Source organism: Pygocentrus nattereri, chromosome 9 (genome assembly GCF_015220715.1).
Source record: "Pygocentrus nattereri isolate fPygNat1 chromosome 9, fPygNat1.pri, whole genome shotgun sequence".
Classification (NCBI taxonomy): Eukaryota; Metazoa; Chordata; class Actinopteri; order Characiformes; family Serrasalmidae; genus Pygocentrus; species Pygocentrus nattereri.
Window position 1 is genome coordinate 37,180,819 of NC_051219.1, and position 24,614 is coordinate 37,205,432.

At 39.1% G+C, this 24,614-nt stretch overlaps 1 protein-coding gene across 1 annotated transcript in view; it reads left to right on the top strand.

Annotated features, from left to right (window-relative positions):
- Positions 1-2,228: 2,228 nt before the first annotated feature.
- Positions 2,229-24,614, top strand: part of iffo2a (intermediate filament family orphan 2a) — a 34,008-nt gene continuing 11,622 nt past the window's right edge. The window contains exons 1-2 of the mRNA XM_017709897.2: positions 2,229-3,029; positions 23,257-23,317. Coding sequence (XP_017565386.2) covers positions 2,485-3,029; positions 23,257-23,317 — 606 coding nt within the window. The 5' untranslated portion in view covers positions 2,229-2,484. The remainder of the gene's footprint in view (positions 3,030-23,256; positions 23,318-24,614) is intronic.

Consider the following 24,614-nt stretch of genomic DNA (forward strand, 5'->3'; position numbering starts at 1 on the left):
CACACACTTCTATTTCAAAAAAGGGATGAAAATTTAGTTTTACATCATATTGGCAGTTAAAAAATTGGACTTGATACCTTGTGTTTAATCAGTAAACTGAACTTACATAAGTATTATTTGGCAGATGATTTGGAGTTATTTCCCTAAACAGATAGTCTATTTAATACTAATATAGATTGGATATAGACCCTAACGTCCACCTTTTACTGTTTTTTTTTTACTGTAGAAATCCCCCTTTTAGAAGTATCAATATTGGTATCAGAATATTAGCCTCTGTATTACTCGGTGTTGGATGTTATTTAATCGCCCATCCCTGTTTTATTTTACTGTAGAAATCCCCCTTTTAGAAGTATCGATATTGGTATTGGAATATTAGCCTCTGTATAACTCGGTGTTGGATGTTATTTAATCGCCCATCCCTGTTTTATTTTACTGTAGAAATCCCCCTTTTAGAAGTATCGATATTGGTATCGGAATATTAGCCTCTGTATAACTCGGTGTTGGATGTTATTTAATCGCCCATCCCTGTTTTATTTTACTGTAGAAATCCCCCTTTTAGAAGTATCGATATTGGTATCGGAATATTAACTTCTGTATTACTCGGTGTTGGATGGTATTTAATCGCCCATCCCTGTTTTATTTTACTGTAGAAATCCCCCTTTTAGAAGTGTCAATGTTGGTATTGGAATATTAGCCTCTGTATAACTCGGTGTTGGATGTTATTTAATCGCCCATCCCTGTTTTATTTTACTGTAGAAATCGCCCTTTTAGAAGTATCGATGTTGGTATTGGAATATTAGCCTCTGTATAACTCGGTGTTGGATGTTATTTAATCGCCCATCCCTGTTTTATTTTACTGTAGAAATCCCCCTTTTAGAAGTATCGATATTGGTATTGGAATATTAGCCTCTGTATTACTCGGTGTTGGATGGTATTTAATCGCCCATCCCTGTTTTTTTTACTGTAGAAATCCCCCTTTTAGAAGTATCGATATTGGTATCAGAATATTAGCCTCTGTATTACTCGGTGTTGGATGTTATTTAATCGCCCATCCCTGTTTTATTTTACTGTAGAAATCCCCCTTTTAGAAGTATCGATATTGGTATCGGAATATTAGCCTCTGTATTACTCGGTGTTGGATGTTATTTAATCGCCCATCCCTGTTTTATTTTACTGTAGAAATCCCCCTTTTAGAAGTATCGATATTGGTATCGGAATATTAGCCTCTGTATTACTCTGTGTTGGATGTTATTTAATCGCCCATCCCTGTTTTATTTTACTGTAGAAATCCCCCTTTTAGAAGTATCGATATTGGTATCGGAATATTAGCCTCTGTATAACTCGGTGTTGGATGGTATTTAATTGCCCATCCCTGTTTTTTTACTGTAGAATTCCCCCTTTTAGAAGTATCGATATTGGTATTGGAATATTAGCCTCTGTATTACTCGGTGTTGGATGGTATTTAATCGCCCATCCCTGTTTTATTTTACTGTAGAAATCCCCCTTTTAGAAGTATCGATATTGGTATCAGAATATTAGCCTCTGTATTACTCGGTGTTGGATGTTATTTAATCGCCCATCCCTGTTTTATTTTACTGTAGAAATCCCCCTTTTAGAAGTATCGATATTGGTATTGGAATATTAGCCTCTGTATTACTCGGTGTTGGATGTTATTTAATCGCCCATCCCTGTTTTATTTTACTGTAGAAATCCCCCTTTTAGAAGTATCGATATTGGTATCGGAATATTAACTTCTGTATAACTCGGTGTTGGATGGTATTTAATCGCCCGTCCCTGTTTTATTTTACTGTAGAAATCCCCCTTTTAGAAGTATCGATATTGGTATCAGAATATTAGCCTCTGTATTACTCGGTGTTGGATGTTATTTAATCGCCCATCCCTGTTTTATTTTACTGTAGAAATCCCCCTTTTAGAAGTATCGATATTGGTATTGGAATATTAGCCTCTGTATTACTCGGTGTTGGATGGTATTTAATCGCCCATCCCTGTTTTATTTTACTGTAGAAATCCCCCTTTTAGAAGTATCGATATTGGTATTGGAATATTAGCCTCTGTATTACTCGGTGTTGGATGTTATTTAATCGCCCATTCCTTTTTTTTTTTTTTTAAAGAGACACAAAACACTTTGCCCTGCCCTTCCCCGCCCCTCAGTTGGGCGGAAGCGGTGTCCTATTGGCTGTTGTGTTAGGGGGCGGAGCTTCTGTGTCCTCGGTTTTCCGCTGGGAGAGTTCAACCCGAGTCACAGGGCGCAGCCAAACCCAGAGCCGAGCCCACAAGAAAAGCGTGCCGTAATGCATCAATCAGCCATGTAGCCTTAACGCTGCTCGGTGTGTGTTCACCCTGAGTCAGCCGCGGGCTCCGCGCTTTCACCGCTGTGCCGTCAGACAGGGGACTGATCGCACCTTGCGCCTCGGGATCCGGATGATGCGGGTGCTGTTTGAATGAGCTGCTTTCAGGACCAGGATGGATCTACCTCGTCGTTTCCCAGACCAAAACGCTCCGCTGTACACCGAGAGCCCGTTATCGTTACCGTTATCTCATATGGTGGCGGCGCCTGTCGGCGGAGCTTCGGGGAACGGCTCCGGCTCAGGGGTCAGCAGCGCCTTGAGGAACGATCTGGGCTCCAACATCCATGTTCTGAAAACCCTCAATCTACGCTTCCGCTGTTTCCTCGCCAAAGTGCACGAGTTAGAGCGCAGGAACAAGCTGCTCGAGACTCAACTGCAGCACGCGCAGGAGGTCTCCCGCTACAGGGCCCGTTTCCCCCGCGAGCAAGCCGTGCAGACGGATCTGGAGGCGCCAAGAGAGGCGAGAGTCCCGGGGAAAATCTGGAGCTTCTCCCATGCCAGGAGGTACGGAGGACGCGTGGAGATCCACCAGGGGCCTGGAGTCTCATGGATGCACCCGGATGGTGTAGGAGTTCAAATCGATACCATCACACCTGAACTGAGGGCCCTCTACAATGTCCTGGCCAAGATAAAGCGCGAGAGAGATGAATACAGGAGAAGGTAAGCTGATATGTAGCTAACTGGCCAGCGCTGAGCGATGCGTCATTTACACCGGTATATTGCGATATTGGGTACCGTGATACTGCTTTTCAGTTTGATATTTTTTTCAAAATATTTGGTAGATATTGGGCATTACATCCATGACAAATGGCAAAAAGTGGTGTTCCTGTTGCCAAGCTGTTTGGCTTTAGTTTTTATTGTTTTGCATACTTTACACAGGACTTAAAAACTGATCGACAGTTATCTGCAGTCTGTGCCGTTCCATCAGTGCTTCAGAGCATTTTTTGAAAGAACAGTTTAAAATACATAAAAGCTAAATAAAGGCAAGTAAATATAAACCGAGGCTAATAAATATGAACAATAGGAAAGAAGAAACACATTTCATAAGAAATGTATTGGGACACCTACACATTACACCTACAGGAGGATTTGATCCCAAGCTTTGAAGTTATATCAGCTTCCACTTATCTTGGAAGGCTTTCTACAAGATTTTGGAGTGTGTCTGTGCCTCCCCCAAACTGTTCCCATTGGCAGTTGGCAGCATACAGTTGTCCAAAATGTCTTGGTTTGCAGAAGCATTAAAATTTCCCTTCACTGGAACTAAGGGTTCTAGGCCAACCCCTGAAAAATAACACCAATGGCATTATACCACCTCCACCAAACTTCACAGTTGGCACAATGTGGTCAGGCAGGTAACGTTCCATCAGACTGCCAGATAGAAAAGTGTGATTAGCCACTCCACAGAAAAGGTATGCACTGCTCCAGAGTCCAGGGGTGGTGCTTTACACCACTCCATCTGATGCTTGGCATTGTGCTTGGTGGTGTAAGGCTTGCACACAGCTGCATGGCCATGGAAACCAAACAGTTTTGCAAACTGACTTGTTGCAACCATGGTATCATATTGCAGCAAAACGCTCAAATTCAGTGAGATCTTTAGAATGAAACATTCTTTCACAAATGTCTGTAAAGGCAGACTGCATGGCTAGGTACTTGATTTTATACATTTGTGGTAATGAGGCTGAATGAAACACCTGAATTGGATATAGAAGACATTATTTTATGATCTACATAGTGCACTATATGGGGAATAGTGAGCCATTTGAGATTCAGCCCTGGAGCTGTGTCATTTAGTTAGGAGCAACTAAGTATCTTTTGGCCACTTTAGGCTTTAATAGTTGCATACAATAAACAAGTCAATTGGTTATTGCAGTGATTCATAACGATGTTAATCTACAACAAAAATCTTACGATTATGACAGGCCTAAAATTTTGTTTTCTGTTATATATTTTGAAAATATTGTGAAATTTACTCCTGTCAGTACTGCCCAGCACTATTTTAAATACAAATAAAACTACAGGCACACATATTTCTCTCAAATACAGCATATCTGTGATCTGGTAACCCATAGTTTCCATCTCTGGCTTTTGTTGTCTTTAGAGCTAATGGACACATCTTTTGTCTCAGATGTGTAAATTGAAGAATGGAGATTTTGTTCTCAAGAGAGTGTCTCTTAGCATGGCCTACTCTACATTTTTAGCAAGTATCATTATTGTCTTCATAGTCCAAAATGATGCAAAGACTGTGTAGAGTGTCATTTTTGGGAAAATATTATATGGATGCCTTCCGCCCAATGATAGCTGGAATAGGCTCCAGCAACCCCTGAGGGAGAAGCGGCTTAGAAAATGTGTGTGTGTGTGTGTGTGTGTGTGTGTGTGTATAATATGGATGGATGTGGTTGTTCACATAGCTTACTTCTGAAAATGGATAATGATAAAACTTGTTTAACCCTTTATCTCACCCTAGTGAATGAACAGGGCGCATAGGGGTTTTATTCATTCATTGGCAAACACATCCTGTGAAAAGCCTGCTGTAGCTTTAAGGCATTTCCTGCCTTCATGGACTGGCCAGAGATGTTGTCTACTTGCTATGCTCTAACTCGGACAAAGGCCTCACATCTGTAACGCGTATTCAAATTTATTGAACACATTCGGCCTGAAAGCCTGAAAATTGAAGTTTAACGTTTAATTGAACATTGAAGTTTAATGTGTAGGCCTATACACAGTCCTGAGCTACCTATAATAATTTGTATAGCACTGTATTAGATATATTCATAATCAGTTAAATTGCAATTTAGGCTCATGTCGCCTGATCTAGTCCCGCATGTGATGAACAGTCTCTTATTGTCCAGGGGGTTTCCTCATAGCAATTTTATCACCATATGCGTCATTCTATCTGCTATGTAACCCAGTACTAATAGTCTAGGCATGCGAACTATAGTAGAGCTGCACAATGATCCACTTCCAGGAATAGAAGTTTTTTGCTTGGTTTTTAAGTCTTGTATCCTCTGATTCAGTCGACTTCAGTCGGGCTTGCCAATTTTGAGTTCCTCGGGATGATGAGGGGATAGGCAGGTTGGACTATAATGCTTTCAGCAGCTTTACTATGTGTTAGTACTATTAGGTTAGTGACTGTATAGGCTGATCCTTTAGACATAAAACAAAGTGAAAGTTCAAAGTGCTGATTTCTGGAGAAAAACCCAGTCTCACATATAAATGACTGTGCCATCTATTGTTCAGAGAGTTCCTGAAGGCCTTGATTAGTGAATGATGAATACATAGACCTTGCACTCATTCTCATCCCCCTGTATTAAAATATATACACCTTAGATGTGCTTTGGACCACAAATCTTTCCACCAGGGCTTTTAATCTGTGTAGATGTAATACAGGTCTTCAGTATTACGAGACTCTGACATCAGGTTGTGCTGTGAGAGGAACTCATTCTTCAGCTGTTCGTGAAGGGCCGGCATGCTGCCAGCTTATACAGTCATCATCTACAAGCAGCTAGCCTGCATTTACAGACCACCATTAATCATAGAGGTGGGCAATGCTAGAGCACTTAGAGCTACTGGTAGGACTTCTACAACATGCAGTCGAGCAAATCAATCAACGAGTCACATAGATCAGCTGGTTTAGAACAGAGTGCTGGGATAGAGTGTGACGTAGATGACAGAGGCTGCAGGCCCCCGCTGAGTTCAGGCAGGCAAGCAGCAGTGTGTATTTAAAGTTATGGTTTGGTGCTGAACCAAATCTGTTTATTACATCATTAGCGTGTGTTTGGTTGTACACAGTACTTATTGCTAAACAGGTCTGTTATAAAATAGTCATGAAAGATGTAATAAGTGAAGTAAGTGTCAGTCACGACTGTGGAAAAAAACATTGTTTTGATCAATGTTTATATCATTTTGAGTAATCTGTTTAAATTCTTTCAGAGTAGTGTGAAACTATGGCTGCCTGATGGCGTCGCAATCATATCAGTATCTGCAGATAATTGCTTAAATAGTGTAAATAGTGTATTGGCACAGGACAGTTTAGATTTGACCTGCATTTCAGTGACATTTAATATATGCAACATTTTTGATACAGTATTTTAAATGCCTGTGGTCAAATTCTATGTTTTGTTGATTTTCTCAGTGAAAATAGCTTTAAACATCCTCTACAGGCAACTTAAAAGTGGTATTTTTCCATTAATTTTACTGCACAATTTGAATTGATTTGCGGAGTTTGGAAGGTATTGGAAAAAAAAACGTAAAATATAAAATGTGCTGCAACTTCTGCATAATTTCGTTTTCCCTCTATGTGTTACATTGAAGAAATAAACAGTACTTGTGCATAAAATGTGCAGAGGAGTGTTCTATGTAGAGAATGTGTACTTATTTTCACAAGCCATAACTACTTAAACACTGTTCTACCCTACAGGAAGAAATGCACAGCTAATCACATAGTCTGAGACTGTTCTGTTTCTAGTTTTATACCTGCTAATCCAGGCAGATTGTATTCACAATTTCATTTTTTTTACTAAACATACACACACCAGCATGCAAAATATAAATACTGGATATGGGCATTGTCACACCATTCCTATATGGGTGTGTCCCTGCTTGAAATCCACTAAACTAACTAACTGAAATGATCCTGAAGGTTTGTTTAAAAAAAAAAAGAAGAAAAGGTTTTGCTCCCTTTGTTGTTCTGTCTTCAGTGTGTTTCCTACATCCTGTGCGTGCGTGTGTGCGTGCGTGTGTGCGTGTGTGTGTGTGTGTGTGTGTGAGCGTGCGCCTTTCTCATCGCCTATTCTTACTCCTTCAGCTCCATGGAATGCTTTGTCAGCTTGATTAGCCATGTGTAGGAATTCCAATGAATGACATCCATTCTAATTTTCTTGGAGCTTTGGTCTGCTGGATAGCTCGGCTGTTGTTAAAGGAGACCTGTTTTACTTTTTTGCTGATATACTGCTAAGTTGTCTGTGAAAGACATCTCTGATGAGAGGGGAAAACATTTAAATTCAGCTTTTGTAGAGTGTGTTTTATCCTAAAATATTCTCCTCTGAGGAGAGAGGGTCATTTTGGGGGTGCTGATTCTATATTCAAATGAGAGCTTTTATTTGCCAACTCTTGGGGCGTGGGACGGGGGGACGCTTGGGCAGAATATGTGCAGACCAGGTTCTAGGATCATCACGCTGCTGGTTAAAGATCAGAGTCTGTATCACATTACGGGGCAGAGCAGTGTTACAGAATGCGTATAGCACTCGCTCTTCTCATTTTTATTTTTAAAATAAAAATTTTAAATTTAAAAAAAAATTTAAATTTTATTTTTAAAATTCAGTTTTCTTTCAAACTCTCTTCAAAACTTTGTTTTTGAGCTGAAAGATACCAGGTGAAAAGACTAAGATAGTAATGTTAGACCATTAACACTTGTTTCTTTCTCTAAAAGACTGCCTTTGCCTGTGTAAATTTCAAGTCACATGTGATTTTCTGTGGCTTTCTATGGTTTTGAAGCGAGGTATAAACTTTAATACAGGGATTTTTTAAAATTGTCAGTAAAAAAAGGCTGTAGATTGACTAGCCAAAGAACAAGATGCCTGGCTACTACAGCTCAACCAGCGAAATGAAATACCGTAGCCATAAAACTCCTTGGATGTGATTCCTGCTGCCACTGTTCTACAAAGAGTTGTTGGCAGAGACAGATGAGGATCAAAACTATGAAACATACTTTACTTACAGCTGAACAGAAGCTCTTTTCTGATGTGGAACAAAACCCGCTCTTCTTCACTGCAGCACTACTCAATTCAAGGTAACTAATGTAACATAGCTAGCTAATACATTTCACTTAAAGCCAGCTAAATTTTAATGATTTAACTGTTAAGGTGCATTGCACTTATTTACTCCAACAACTACTTTATTTTAAGTAGGTAATTTGTTATGGTGCTCATACACACTCTGAAAAAATGGCATTAATGCATCCCTATACAATCTAGAGCTTGAGAACATGACTCTTGGCATCCAGTGATGAGACACTTTCTCTTGTTTGCATCCTAAATGGTGTTGGACAGAGTCACAAACGGCAGAGGCACCAGTGAAGGCGGGGCCAGTGGCTGTAGTTATTCTTGTGGAGGACGAGGCTCAACTTTGTCATAAAGTAGAAACTAGAAGAATATCCTAGCAGCATGCGTTTTGAATGAGACATCAAATAAGTGGTTTGTGGGAATGACATAAACAGAACATCGTAAACAGCGTAAACTGCTTAAACAGCATCATTTAAAGTGGTTTGAGGTGCAATTGAGAGATGCTTACCAGCACATATTTCCCCACAATTTTTGTGATGGGAACCAACCATGTTGTCAACAATGCAAGTACAGAGAGTTTGCTTGCAATTTAGTGTCTTCTGGGTTTTTATGTATAATGTTGATGATGGCGAAATAGTGTTAAATCCAAAAAATCCAAAAATCTTTTAGTAGTATTTTCCCTACATGTATAAATAACAAATGTCTCAGGCGTGGAGCAGCATATTTGTAATGATTTCATGTTATAGCGTTTTATTAAGTAGATTTAGGCACTAAATGCTTCGGACGCCTGGATCTGATCTGAAGAGATCTGAATTGGTACATTTCTCTAAAATGGTCAGACCATTATTAATAACTTTGTATACATTTTGACAATAGAGTTAAGCGAATGTTTTAAAGCTGTGGAATTCCTCTTTAAAATTGTGTGAAATACTTGAGTTGCCGTCAAAGTACTTTAGGGGAAGGACGGCTAAGTATAGCCTATGTAGGAGAAAGACTAGTTAGTGCATGAGTCATATAGTTGCTATCATGATAAAACTCTGTCTCTGTAATAGGAATGCTACAGGAGAATGAATACTCTTTCTAAGTAATTGTGGATTATTTCCTTCTGTCCATTCATCATGAAATGTTTACATGATGTAAAGAACAGCTGGTTCTTTTAAATGGTATAAAAACGGTTTGATATAATAGCAACTAAATGAAATTGGGAGCCTACTCCTATAGTTGTCCTGCTGGGAAAATGAGTTATTAATTCCTGTGCTTTGACACTGATTTAGCACAAGCTGTATCTCTATGAGTCACAATCAAGCTTTAAGCTCTCTGATCAGAAAGGCGGGGCATGCTGCCGCATAAGGTGCACACTTTTGAAAGGTGGTCTGCTCACCCTGCTGTACTCTTCCTTTGACCCCTTATGAATCAGCTTCCAAAGATGTGGCTGGGCCTGTCCAGCACTGGTTAGACATTTTGGAGATGGTTGCTTCAGTAACGTTCTGTGTGAAGGTGCGGTGATGAATGAACAAAGGGTGGACTAGAAGCAGTGTGAAATCATCTCTCTGGGGAAGTGACCCATTGTGCTGCCTCACTGACTAGGAACATGGAAGCCCAAATGTTTTAGGCTGGCCACTGTTGTATTCATGGCGTAGGTGTTAAAAGCAATGCATCTGAACTATATAAAGACCTTAACTTCTGCCAGTCTGCGTTCTCCCAGAAAATTCCATGTAATTTGGCTGAAGACATTTCAAGTGTTGCAATAAAATTAGATGTTCCAAGCTTGTGAAAGTGGCCATTGTGGTGAAAAGGAAGCCTACAATATAGGTGTTTTCTTCAGCTGTGATTGTACCAGCTGAAATATGTGTTAAAAAGACTAAAAAAGGGTGGATTTATGGGGCTGAACAAAGATAAAGAACTGACGTTAACCTTATTGACTATCCATATACTGGTTTATAGAGTAGACTAAAGTATGTTCTGCTTTCAGCTGAATTTTTAATGTTTTGACAACATTGTGCTCAAAACAGTAAAGTCAGTAAAGCTACTTTTGAATTGAATGTAATTAAATTGAGTAAATTTGAACCCCATTTTCAGTTCATTTAAAAATTGTTGCTGTAGCTGTAGGGAATTGTAACTGTAATAACTAACTATTCAGAATTATTGATAAATATACTTTAGTTATTTTAAATGAATAACTATCCAGAATTGTTGATGAATATAGATACTTTCCTTATGTCATTATTTAATTGGCATAATTAGCAGACTCTTATAAAGCTGTAATAAATTAGTTTATTTAGATGTTCTCTGAGGAAAAGAAAAACAGATGAGGTAGGTAAACAGAGCAGGAATTTAGTTAGGCAACACATTTATTTCCTCGCTCTCTTGGGTCCAAGCTGGATTCCCTGAGCTCTTATGTCAGCTCTTATCCTTTTTGGTAACACACAGACCTACTCACACACATTTACTGTACCACTTATCCTTCTGGGTCACGGGGGGAGCTGGAGCCTATCCCAGCTGTTACTGGGTGGAAGGCAGGATACAATCCAGACAGGTCTTTTTGGTAACAGCCTTTCAGTAACTACTATACTGCACCCTGAGCCTATCTACACATCGTATGGTGGGATACACTTTTCTGTGGCTGAAGCAATGTGCTGGTATTTCTCTCACACACTGGAAGAGACTCACAGCAGGTGGACCATGCATTTGCAGTGTGTTAACTGAGTTTCATCATTTATACAACCAAAGATTGCCTCTTCCAGGAGAACCAGGATCAGATCTCTGGGCCGCTCCAAGGCTTGAAAACCAGACTCTGTGAAGAGTAGCCCTGAGTCTGGGAAAAACACAAACACCCTAAAAGTAATTTTGTTGCTTTTACTTCTGATGGATTTCTTCCCTCTCATGTTCTTCCAGACTTCTCAAAATGCTTAAACACATTGGATTGAATATTTCAGTACATGAAAAATCACATCAGTATTTCCCATCATAAAAACTGACCTCACCTCTTACTTTGCCACAAACAGAAAATGGGAACTTTTAAGATCACATTTGACCGACAGCCGATTTGGTCAGACTCTGAAGATGAGACTACAATAAATTCCCAAACTGTCGTCACCACTGATGTGGTTTCCCTCATGTGGCACCACCTGGTGTAATATTTATTCATAGTGGGGCTCAGAGGGCAAATCAATGCTGTGCGTGTGTGTAAACAAAGTAAAATCGGAACTGGAGTTTTAGAAAACGGATCAAAGTGCAAAACACTCACGCACACACGGAGGAAATAAAAAAAAACATACTAAAATTGTTACCGATAAATTCTGATAGACCAAGAAACCCCGCTCTATATCTCTTATGTCCTATTAAGCTCTGTTTACTTAGATATTAACTTGACTATAGCCTATTGTTTGACCAGCATGCTCAAACTTGACTGGCTATCAGACATGATCTGGAAGTTTTATTGTGGTCAGTCACTTAATGACCTGAGACCTCACTGTTTTTTCTTACACTGTTCTGTTCCAGCCAGAGCTGATTTTTACACAGTGTTATGTCAGCTAGAAAAGAGAACCACACCTCAGGAATGTTGATGGTCAGTACATCTTTTCTTACAGGCCACTCCATTTAGAATTAATGTCAGTGTCCACTCATCCCCACCATTTATTCAGCAAAGGCCTGCCAGTTCTCCTCAGAGACGGAGGGTTGATTTTTGCCCCTCTGTGATCTGCCTGTTATTTTGTAATCACGCACATGATTGAGTTTCCTCAAAAGTCTTTTCATGAACAGATTCACTTGAACTAAGGGTGCCTTTACGCAGATGGAAGTCCAGTAATTATGCAGTATGCGACATAACCACGGAATGTCTGTGGTGCTTGTGCGAGCAGTCAGTTTCACAGCGAGCGACGTGCAGAACAGAGCGCATGTATATGCACAATGCAAAACTAGACAGTAAATGTGGCAGGCATGCAAATGTACTCCCTGAGTGCTAATCCATTGCGGTTAAATGCTCTGCAAGGCTGTATGTGAACATTTATTCAATGAATAGCTGTCTTGTTTCGTAGTATTTAGAATTCTTCTTCATTTTGTAGCTCACAGATAATAAATGTGATATGTGAGTAATATCCATTAGAGTGTAGGGGTGGCTCTGTGACAAACCATGGAAGGACTTGGCCAGTTCTAGGGTGTTGCGTGTCTAAATATTGATCTGAAACTCGGTAAGTTCAGCCTTCTGGTCTCCCAGTCTGGAAGCAGATGTGCATTTGTGAAAACCCTGGGGCTTCAATCCATATACGAGCCAACTGTCTCCATTTTTTTTTCTTTCACTAATACTTTTTCTTCTTTTTTACAGGCAACAATACTAAACCGCTCAGACTGATGACGAAAATCAAATCGCATGTTTAAAGCCAGTAAAATTTAAAAGAGAAGGCTGTTATTTGCTGCAGTCGTCATAATTAAAATTAGTCCACTAATTTTTCAACATTTTTGCATCATTCATGTATTGAGATGTAAGCAAAGTTATTCAGAGTGATTTGGTGTGAAGTGGTTCAATGTAGAGAAGCCTACTACTCATATTTATTTTCAGTGGTGGTGATAGGAACCAGGGCTCACAATGTCTAGAATGCGAAATAGCCATTTTATTTGCTATCATGTTATTTATTTATTTATTTATTTATTTATTTATTTATTTGCGCATATTTTCTAAATGATAAGGTTGACATTGGTAAAAGTGTACCCCTCTGCCATGAATAGATTTTCAGAATACATTTTAGGTCTAAACCTTATCCCAAAACTATTCAGATGTTTGGTTCCCATCACCACCACTGTGAACAATTCCTGATTCGTTTCTCTAGAAATATTGTTTGTTTTTTTTTGTGTTTTTTTTTTTTTTGTATCAAACCCCTCAAAATGACCTTGTTTACATCGTAATGATTTAATTATGTTGAAATTTTTAAAAAGTCTGTGGAATTCCCTTATAAGGCATGCAGGTCACACGTTCAGCATCAGAATTTGATAATACATCAGTAGCAAAACCTTGCATGTGCAAAATGATAAATTCAAAGGAGAAGGAACAGATTATGCACCTGGTAGAGCGTTTATGAGCTGCACACAACAAAGGCTGCCAAGCCATTCCACATTTTTGTGTTCAAGCCAAAAATTCAGCTTTTTTTTTCTTCTTTTAATTCTCTAAATGTACCACCATCAGCCCTTGTATTTTCAGCCTGAAGCTGTGATAGGAAGTTGAATGAGAACAACATGTACCCACAGACAGACTTTTATTATAGACGTAATTGCTGTCTGTCTGTGCTGCAGTTATCGTTCTGCCAGAGGCTTCTTGTAGCACCTACAGACCCACAAAGCCATTTTTTAGTTTGAAACCGCCGCAAATGTTACTCTAGGTGTACATTTTGTAAGGAAGTAGTAACTAGAGGTGAACAATATGACTATATTTATCCCTATTAAACATCCCAGTATGCTTTTCTGAGCGTTCCTGTGAATATCCTCAGTACTTAAAGATTGCTGACTAATCTGCATGTTTAAGGATTAAGCCTGTTTAATTGCTTTCAGTGTAGTGCAATATATGAAGTAATCACTCATCAGTTTTTCATGTTTTATTTTTGTTTTTTTTATGTGGCACTACTGGGTTTGTTGTTTGAAAAACTGCCTGAAAAATATTTTGATGTAATATTGAGTACTGTGAAAATGCTGTGAACTATCATACGCCTGCTTTCTTGAAAAGGTCTTTTGCACAATTCCATAGAAGAACAACTTTTGGTCCCCTAAAGAACCTTTCAGTGGATGGTTCTTTAGAGAACACTCACATGTGTGTGTGTGAAGAAACTTTCTTTGAAAGAACCTCCACCTAATGTGGAGGTTGAAGAAGGAACTCTTGAATTGGTGAAGAACAGTACAATTCTGTGAGGCTTCTTTAAAAGGTTGGTCACACAAAAATCCCCGTTTCAATCAAAGTTCTTTAGGAAACTGAAAGTGTTGGTCACACAAAAATCCCCGTTTCAATCAAAGTTCTTTAGGAAACAAAGTATTTCTTGGCATTGCTCGAGTACCCCTTTTTAGCACTTGTGTGTGTGAGTGTACTAGTAACTTTTTCAGATGTGTGGTTTATTCTGGCTGCAGGCTGCTGTTCATGTCTGTGTGGTTTGGACAGATAAAGGAGCAGTGCTGCTTCAACTTCATTACAGAAGAATTGGGGTGTGTGCATGTGTGTCAGGAAGTCTCCAGATGGAGCACATTCCATGGGTCAGAGTGCTATGTTTAAACTGTACCTACTTCTGAGTTATGTGTCCTCTATACCGGGCTACTGGTGTCTGGGTCACATGATATTGAATTGTAGTTTTAGAGACACTGTTAGATGAATCAAGACCACTAAATCCGTAGTCTTGGTGGCACTAATGGAAATTTTTGTTTATTTATTTATTTATTTTACACCATTTGAAAGTGCCACCTGTCCTAACTCCAGTGTATGTCATCTGCTCTGTAACAGCCGCTATAACATCTTCAACTCTTCTGGGAAGGCTTTCTGCAAGGTTTATGAAAGTGTTCATGAGAATTTTTGACCATTCTTCCAGAAGCGCATTTGTGAGGTCAGACACTGATGTTGGAAGAGAAGGCCTGGCTCGCAGTCTCCGCTCTAATTCATCCCAAAGGTGTTCTATCGGGTTGAGGTCAGGACTCTGTGCAGGCCAGTCAATTTCTTGTTCTGTTGCGCAGTCATGTTGGAACAGGAAGAGACCATCCCCAAACTATTCCCACAAAGTTGGGAGCATGAAATTGTCCAAAATCTCTTGGTGCTCAAGCATTAAGAGTTTCTTTCACTGGAATTAAGAGGCCAAGCCCAACTCCTGAAAAACAACCCTCCACCAAATTTCACACTTAGTACAATGCAGTCAGACAAGTACCGTTCTTCTGGCAACTGCCAAATCCAGACTCGTGCATCAGATTGCCAGAAGGAGAAGCGTGAATCATCACTCCAGAGAACACGTCTCCACTGCTCTAGAGTCCAGTGGTGGCGCTTTACACCTCTACATTCGACGCTTTGCATTGCACTTTGTGGTGTAAGGCTTGGATGCAGCTGCTTGGCCATGGAAACCCATTCCATGAAGCTCTCTACACTATTCTTGGACTAATCTGAAGGCCACAGGAAGTTTGGAGGTCTGTAGTGATTGACTCTGCAGAAAGTTGGCGACCTCTGCGCGCTATGTGCCTCAGCATCCGCTGACCCCGCTCTGTCATTTTATGTGGCTGACCACTACGTGGCGGAGTTGTTGTCGATCATAATTACTTCCACTTTGTTATAATACCACTGACAGTTGGCTGTGGAATATTTAGTAGTGAGGAAATTTCACGACTGGACTTGTAGCACAGGTGGCATCCTATCACGATGCCACGCTGGAATTCACTGAGCTCCTGAGAGCAACTCTTTCTTTCACTAATGTTTATAGAAGCAGTCTGCAGGCCTAGGTGCTTGGTTTTATACACCTGTGGCCATGGAAGTGATTGGAACACCTGAATTCAATGATTTGGATGGGTGAGTGAATACTTTTGGAATATAGTGTATATGTAAATGAGTGTTTTCTTTCATAGAAAAATGGCTTTTTTGCAGCTTGGCCTGTATTATTCATATGGATTATATGGACTGAGTAGTGAATGGTATGTTTTGAAATGTTAACAATATTTACACATTAACCGAAACACCTTTATTTAAAAGTAAAGCAAGGGAAATTCCATCTTTGACTATATGGGCCCTTTACATGAAGAAAACAGGACATGGTCCAAGCAAAACAAGCCATAATATGTTTGTAAGGCATACCTTTAAAATAACACATTGTGATCCTGAATTTCAGCACTGTGTGGCGGGAATCATATGCAAAGCTGTGAGAATGAATTGTCTTATCAACTTTCTGTTCCTCCTTCATTTCTTTGTGAGTCAGAAAGCTAGAAGCATGTGATGAGATTTAGAGAATTCCACATATATCATGTGTTCTGCCCTGCTTTAGAGCCACTGAACACACACATTATGTTTTATAGTAAATCCGGTGCAAGTTCCTCATCTCACAATTAGTCTAGCTCGATTACATAAACCACTAGCAGACAGAGTTTGTTGTGCTATCCATAATGCTCTGTTTAACCACAAACCAGGCTCACGGTCATGTCATATGAGCACGGAAGTTAAAAGAAGTTAAAATGATTTCTCAGGCAGCCAGCTTTGTACTTATTTAAGCCAGAGTATTTTTAAACATTGTTTTTAAAACCTTTGTTTTTTTAATATGCTTTGATTTGATCATTTGTAAGCTGCCCTTTACATTGTGTGTACCTTTCATGAACCAATAGAAAGATCAAATATGAATGAATGTTGTTTTTGTATACATTGGCTTTAAAGTCAACATGGATCTCAAGTCTTTCTGTATCATGACATATTTCAGAGTGAAAGAAGATATCGAGGAGAGTCTCTGAGGCAGCAGAATGTCTTTGTTGGTAGATAGACGTGGTGGGAGGGGGAGATGACAATAGTGTAGACCCCTAGTTGTGTGCTTTTTTGTGGGAGCTCTAGGTCTGAGCTAGTTTTGTTTATGGCCGAAATTAATGCCATTTTTGAAAAGTCATTGCTGTTGTGTCCTGTAGTAAAATGTTTGTGCTGATATGTTTCATCCTATGTTCACCTCCTAACCGCCTCAAGTATGTATAATGCTCCCCACATACATATAAGCAAGGTGACACTCCTATGCAATAAAATTAAGTCGGCTATTAAGCTTAAACACTGTTATAGAGCGCCTTGCAAAATTATCTGACTTTATTATTGGATTTGTCTGGATTACAAGCGACTCTTACACACATTGTTCCAGGTCCAGCTTTCAGTCTGCTGGGGAAAGTTTCTACCAGCCTTGCACACTGTTTGGGAGAGATTTTCTTCTATTCCTCATGGCAGATTGAAGCAGGTTGTCTGCAGTATTCCACTGTATTTTGCATCATCCATCCATCCTTCAGATTTAAGAAGCCCTGTCCCTGCTGAGGAAAAGCATCCTCACAACATGATGCTGCCACCCCCCTACTTCACTGCTGGGATGGTGTTTTTTGAGGAATAGGCACAAGCTTTTGATTTGTAGTTTTTCATCAGTATTAGCATCTTTCTAGCTGCCCTTCCATACAGGCCAGTTTTATGCAGTGCTCTAGGTATTGTTGAGCAACTTTACTCCAGTCTCAGCCATTGAATTTAACATTAACATTAACCTTTACATAATTTACAACATTAACATTAACATCAACCTCAGATTTCTTGGTCTTTGCTTATTTTCTCTGAAGAGCAAATTTATATTACACATGTGGTGTTGGGGTGAACCTGCGGGGAATAAAAGTGTGCAGTGTCCTTTATTATTATTTATACTCTATTCTCCTCCTACATGGCCTGCTGTTAGTGTGTGGGTGTGTGTGTGGACTACATGGTACTACATGGTCAGGCTGCTGACTGGCTATGTCTGCTAAAGGAGAACCCTGTGCTGCCCCCTTGTGATATTTTAAACGTCTTGTATTTTTTCATAAATTTTTACGACTGTATTGATTGGAAAAAAAAAAACAATAATGCAGTGGGCCCACCAGACCACTGAGCAGCAAACACATCAACACCACACAAAGATTTAAGGGGATTAATGCTTTTGTAAGGCACTGTATGAATCAGTTACTCCAGCTGCAGCCTAAAACTAAGTCCCCACCAGCGTCTTAATCTTAATCTCTGACATATTTGACAACGCTTCCTGGTTTGTTTGTTGTATTTTGGTGAGGTTGACTCATGATGTCATTTTTGTGCACAGCAGTGGTAGCTAGCCTGTAACAATAGTCCCGTTTCAGCTCCTTAACGACCTGGATCCAGGGATGTTCAGAGGATAAATCTCCAGATGGCAGAATATATTGACATTGGAACATTTTGTTTGCTACAGGACACATGATAATGGGGAATTTCCAAAACATTTCATATCTGTCGGAGAAAATCAGCTTAGACCAACACAAGCATGACTGCAATTATGCAATGACCGCACAACGTCAGTTAGTATTTTACACCGTGGCCTTAATAGTATTTTACACTGTGGCCTTAATAGTATTTTACACTGTGGCCTTAATAGTATTTTACACCGTGCACAGTAATGTAATCGAAACGAATAAGACTTTGTAGAGGTCAGCCAAAGTCATTACTTAAGATTTTAGGGAAATCGAATAATTTTCTCTTTTAAATGGTATGATATGATTGTGCTTAACCCATTAAAATTCCAATTATTACATATTAAGGCTTATTACTCAGTAACTACAGGGATTTCAATGCAAACTGGTTGAGCTATTCTTAGCTTATAGAAGTGTGTAATAAAACTTTGGGCCTGGCATGTAAGGGGTTGAAAATGACCAGGGAAATGAACTAACAGGGTGAAAAAGGTCAATTTTCTTTTTTTTTTTTGTTCCTATACATTTGTACCGTTTATGAGACGTTTTGTAAAAATGAATTATACCCGTGTCATTTATATGCCTTTTGATAAGCTGATCATTTAAAGCTGACCAAAACCACTGATTTAAACACATTTTTCATCATTGTCTTTATCCTTGAATCAGCTTTGATCTGTGCTGTAGGTTACAGACTGTTTTGACTCAGGTTGGATTAGACTTCTTGTTGGAAACAGAGGATTATCTCTGGCTCAGTGGTTAAGTATGATGATTAGTGATGTCCATCAGAAACTGCCGTTCTGTGTAAGTCTTGATGCAGAACATGGAACTTTTCCATAGCTAATCTCAGAGTCAAAAGAACACCTGGACCATAGATTTTAAGTGAAAGTTATTAGTTTATGCTTTATTGTTCTCTTAATCTCCTGAATCCTAGACTGATTATTCAGTTATTAATCTTAAGACTTACTGTATGTATCTACTGTGAATTATTCAGTAACTGCTTTGAAACTAATATGTGCATTATGTAGTTAGGAGAGTAAGGAATTGGAGTGGGGGCCCTTATACACAGGCCCTTAGGGTTTAGGAGGATAGACTGAGCAGAGAAAAGTATGGGTGTGAGAAAGTTAAGTCATCTCTGTTACTCAAGGGAGGAGCATTCTGCTTTTGCAGGGTGTACGGTGAGTTTTCTCACATTTGTCTTGCTTTGTTCTTTTTCCTTTTAACCGTTCTTTATGGTTGTAGTGAAGAGGACAATGGGGGTTTGGGGGAGTATTTTGCCTTAGAAGAGGATTATCTTTCTCTCAGTGTTATTGACTGACAATGATGCTTTAGAAAATAGTGAACTCAGACCTTTTCACAATAATTCAGTGTAACAGACTGGACTGACAACTAATCCCATTCATACTGTTTGGATACACTAGACCAAATTAGTTGAATTGTTTGGTGTTGGAAAATACTCATTGATGAAATACCTAACATGCCATGCAAATACATAGATGCATATTTCATGAATTGTATGATTAAATTTTTTTTTTTATTATTTCCAAGTATTGTGAGTCGTCATAACTTTACAAAAGGTGGAGTAAAAAAAATCAGCCCCTTTTCAGTCGGTCAGTTTTTGTATCGTTTCCAATAGGCCAGAATGAAAGTCTGTCTGCAGAATGGCTGTGCTGGACTGCATCTAGAAGGTCAGGAGAGGGAGTCAGTTTCTCGTGCCCTTGGGTCAATGTCTAGTCAGCTGCTCTGGAGCTCATCACTCTGCGTGTCTTAGTTTGTCATGCTATTGTCTGACCCACTGCTATCTAACCTGTCCAGTCTACACACATGGCTCGTCCACACATTTGCCCATGTCAGTGCTGCTTTCATGGATTCGTCTGTCTCAGTGACCCAATGCCACTGAGTTGCTGTCTGTCCTCATCTAATTCAGCATGCTACAGCAGCCCTGGTTAACATTAGGATCAGAATTAAGGATTCAGCAGTATGGGAATTGTATATTTTCATATCCACAGATGCACATTTTATTTTATAGGGTGACTAAATTCTGTAAAAATGAATAAAAAGCAGAACATTTTGTGTAGTTTATATAATCAAAGTATAAGGTACAAAAATGTAGATTAATGTTGTAAGTGGATTTCATCTCCCTGATGCAAGTGGCTTATTTATGTATAATCCCCTCAGAAATACTCCTGAAAAAACTGAATAATTTAGACTTAATAGCCATTAAGACTGCAAATTAAATAAATGAATAGTGGTCTCTGACTTACACAGTGATGGAGATGATGAACGTGAACAATAAATAGCTAGATGTTTAAGAATTTATTAATGGTTTATTGCTTTGTATTTCAAGCTTGTGTTTTCATCATAATAAGCCATCATGAGCCAAATTAAAAACTGCTGTTATTAATTCAATTGAAACAGCTGGGCTTAGCTGGCTAACTCATAAATTTAACTACATGCATGAAGCCCAAGTAACCTTAACCCTCTCTGCTGCGGAGTGCATAGCTAAAACCAGAGCAAGCTCTGAAACGGCATGTCTAGAACTGCTGCTGGCTCTGCAGATCTGCAAATGGATGTTGGAGCCTTCGAGGCCATTGCTAAGCTGACGTTTGGCTGGAAGAATTAGCCAATCTGTGATCTTCGTGTGTAAGGGAGGACTGCATATCTGCATAGCTCTGAGAGGTTCTTCACCCTCTCTGCGGTTCATTCAAGCTCACAGGAAGAAGATCAGGCCTGCCTTCGCTCTGAGAAAAGCCAAAACGGTCACAGATTGAAGAGGCTTGAGTGCCTAATGTTCACAGATCTCAAAGGAATTTTCTCATTATTTACTTCTCATGTTACGGTTTACTGAGCGTGGAAATTGGCAGATGACTTTACAGAAGCAGACGGAATCAACATGTAATTCTACCCACTGCATCCCTCTTATATTAGAGTCTTATATTTATGCTCTTCTGACGTTAGGCTCTTTATGAGATTTGTCTGCTGACCAGATGACCATGTCTGGTTCTTGTTTGGTTGAGTCAGCACTTTCTTTCACAAACTTTCACAAGGTGTGCTGCAGTGCATTCTGGCTGCTTAAGACAAATGGTAACAGTGTGTAATCCCTGGACTATGAGAGGAATGATAGGCATCCTGGCGCTAGAGGGCTCACATTTAAAATGACCACAAGACGTGACAGGGGACAGCTTTTGACTGGGAGGCCCGCAAACCTGCTGCAGCAGGCAAGGAAATGCTCCCTAATAAGGAAAAAGCTTCCCGTCTCAACACCTGTTAAGATAAAATTCTGTGTATTTTAAGTCTTTATAGCTGTAAAGAGGAGGTGTAAATCTCTGACTTCACATTGATTTGATTAGAAAACTTTCATCATAAATTGAGTCTTTTATTCCAAGCAGAAAAATACTTCTTATTGCACTTCTTATGTTTGCTTAGTCATTTCCAAGAGATCAAAAAAATACTTTTCACTCCTTACATTTTCATTGAGAGCTTAAAAATTTTGAGTACTGATCTCAAAAAACAGAAGATTTTTTTTTTCTTTTTCTTTCTTTTTTTTTTTTTTTTTAATTAACGCTTTCACACACATTTTAAGCCACTTATGCTTCTGGGCTGTGGGGGGAGCAGGAACGCCATCAACAGGCGGAAGGCAGGAAACGCCCTGGACAGATCGGCAGTCCATCGCAGGGCATGCAGACATAAACTCGCTCGCTCACTCACTCACTCGCTCACTCACTCGCTCACTCACTCACTCAATTTAGTGTATCCAATTGGCCTGACTGCAATCTTTGGACTGTGGGAGGAAACCAGAGCAGCCAGAGGAAGCTCACACAGGCCCCTGCACCACCGCGCCGCCCTAAAGCATCCATGCAAATATAAAATGCCCAAAATCGTGCTAATTTGTCAGGGGAAAAAAATTATTTATGGGTTTTTTTTTTGGTTTTTTTTTTTTTTATTTAATTGTGACTCGAGTATCCTTTAGGCTCCATATTCATGTTCTCCATATTCCACTTTTAATTCACTTAAGAACAGTTTCTCTGTACTTTTTCCCACATGTGCTTTGAATGAACTGTTTACTGTGCTTGGGTTTGTTTGTGTGGCAGTCATTGACGGTGTCTTACACTACTAGAGAAGGGGGAAAAAAGTTCTAGAGTGACTTTCTGTTGCTTCATCCATCATGATATTTTAACACACATTGACAAAAAAAATCAAAAAACAGGGATGATGTAATATGAATATTAATATAGTCAATTATAGTCAAGCCAAGCATTATAAAATCCATTCACTTCAGATTTTTGTCCTAATACATTTATGCGCCCCTGCTATTGATTAACTTTTGCTGATCACAGTCTATGAAATTAGGGTGAGTGACCGTAACGTGACTGATGCTCTAATAAATTAGGGAATGCTGTGATATCCATACCTCAGTGACTCAGCTCAGAGAGACGGTCTAACGCTGTGGCAAAGTCCACCAACGACCTAGCATGAATCTCCAAGCAACAAACCATGGGGCACAGCTATAGCATTGATGCATGACACCCAGCATGACAACACTAAACAAAGAGCAGTGTCTCAATGAACCTCTTTAGTGGAGCTGCATCAGATGTCCCACTTTTAAGGCTTTGCACGCATACTCTGTTGCGCGCTGTCATCACCATAGCAATCGTAAGGAAGCATAGTAGCACTTATAGTGGCACTTTTAGACGTATTAGGGACAAGAACTTGAGTCCCCACCTCTGCTTTGAATGCTTTAAATAATGGAAGAATTTATAGCTCGTATATTCAGCACCTTTGCACATTTTGGATACGGAGTCATTCTGTTCGTCTTGACCTACATTAATTACTTAAATGCTTTACGTCAACAGCTATAAGAGATGTATTTGTCCTTATTGGTGCATCTTTGTGTACATCAGCTTGATCTACAATAAAAAAAATTGAAGCTTTGATTTTATTTGATTCAGAAGTGTCAAGTAGTTCCACATATTTCAGATATATTTTTTTTTAATGTTAAAATATCAACATTAGTGCTGTTTTAAATGTGCTTATTTCAGCAAGAATTGTGATGGAACACATTTTATGTGCAACTGTTTGACACATTTGAATCATGTCAGTTGCATGACATGCACATTTCTTTCAGCGTAGATTACTTGTGGTTTGTCTGCACGTGGGATCTATTGACCAGATGTGTGTGCACTGTGTTCCAGATGGGAGGAGGAGGTGTCCAAGCGCCAGCAAATGGAGTCCATGGTGGAGACTTTACAAGAAGTAAGAGTTCAGCACCGCCACCCAACTCTTCCATCTTATGCTCATGACTGTCCAGGTTCATTACTGGGGTCTAGGTTCAATAAATGGAGTTGCAAATGAATTATTTTTGACTTTGACTATGATTGAGCCATTTTTAACCATGTCTTCTTTTTTGATATGCTGATGTTAGGAGTCTTTATAGCTGTATTATATTCTTCTTCTCTTCTTCTGAGGGTCATTCTGCGAAAAAAAAAATCACTTAGAACTTTCACTGCCTGTCAAATATTTGAAGACTCTTTACACTCTCTTGAAATTTTGACCGGTGTTTCAATTAAGTTTAACAAAACCTACGAAAAATGTGTTTATTGTTCAGTTGTTTTCCAAAACTTTGGGTATATTTTCCTACTTGTAGCTTCATGTTCATTATTGCCTTCTTTTGTATGAAGAGCAGTTTTTTTAAAGAATGATGTGGCAGTTGGCCAATCTTTCTTAAAAAGCACAAATTGAAAGTATGTTGCCCAGAAAGTGGTTTAAATATCTGAAAGGGGCTGATGAGTGGTGACATCACACAAAAGGGATTAGCATTATTCCCAAGCTAACACTGTTATTGAAAACCATCACTAAGTGCAAATAGCCCCCCCTTGTGGAGAATCTTCAGCCTGCTAAATGTGAAAGGTGGGTGAGGTGTTTCACATCTAAAAACATTTACAAAATCTAGGTAAACGTTGAAATATACAGTCATATGCTAGAATTTAGTAGTGACTGGTTCACATTGATATATAAAATGAATATTTATGAATGAATATGTATATATTTATAATTCAATTACTTGTTGATGGTGAAAATAAGATGACATCCTCTACAGAAAACCCACAATTTAATGCAATATTACTGTTTATTTGCTGAACTTGACATATTGAAAAACATCTTTGCCCACAAAAAACATGCATCCCCATTTTTTCTAATTTCTATTTTGTGCATCATTTAAGCAGCTGTCCTTTACACTGTGTCAAATGTAATGATGGACCAGGGGCTTTCTCCTGTAATGTTGCCATTTTGGAGAGAGTAGTATAGAGAATGTGTTAACTTATTTTCACTTAGAAAATCAAGAAAACATATAATCTGACCAGCAGTGCTCAAACTGTCACGTACAGCTGTCCCTAACATTCCTACACTTTAAGTGTTGCATGAGTTTAATTGATTTAGACTTGCATAATTAATTCAAAATACATCATTTCCATGTAAAAATATTACATATATACAACATTCTTGACAAAAAAGCTAATAAATTGAGGTGTAATATATTTTATTAATGTGA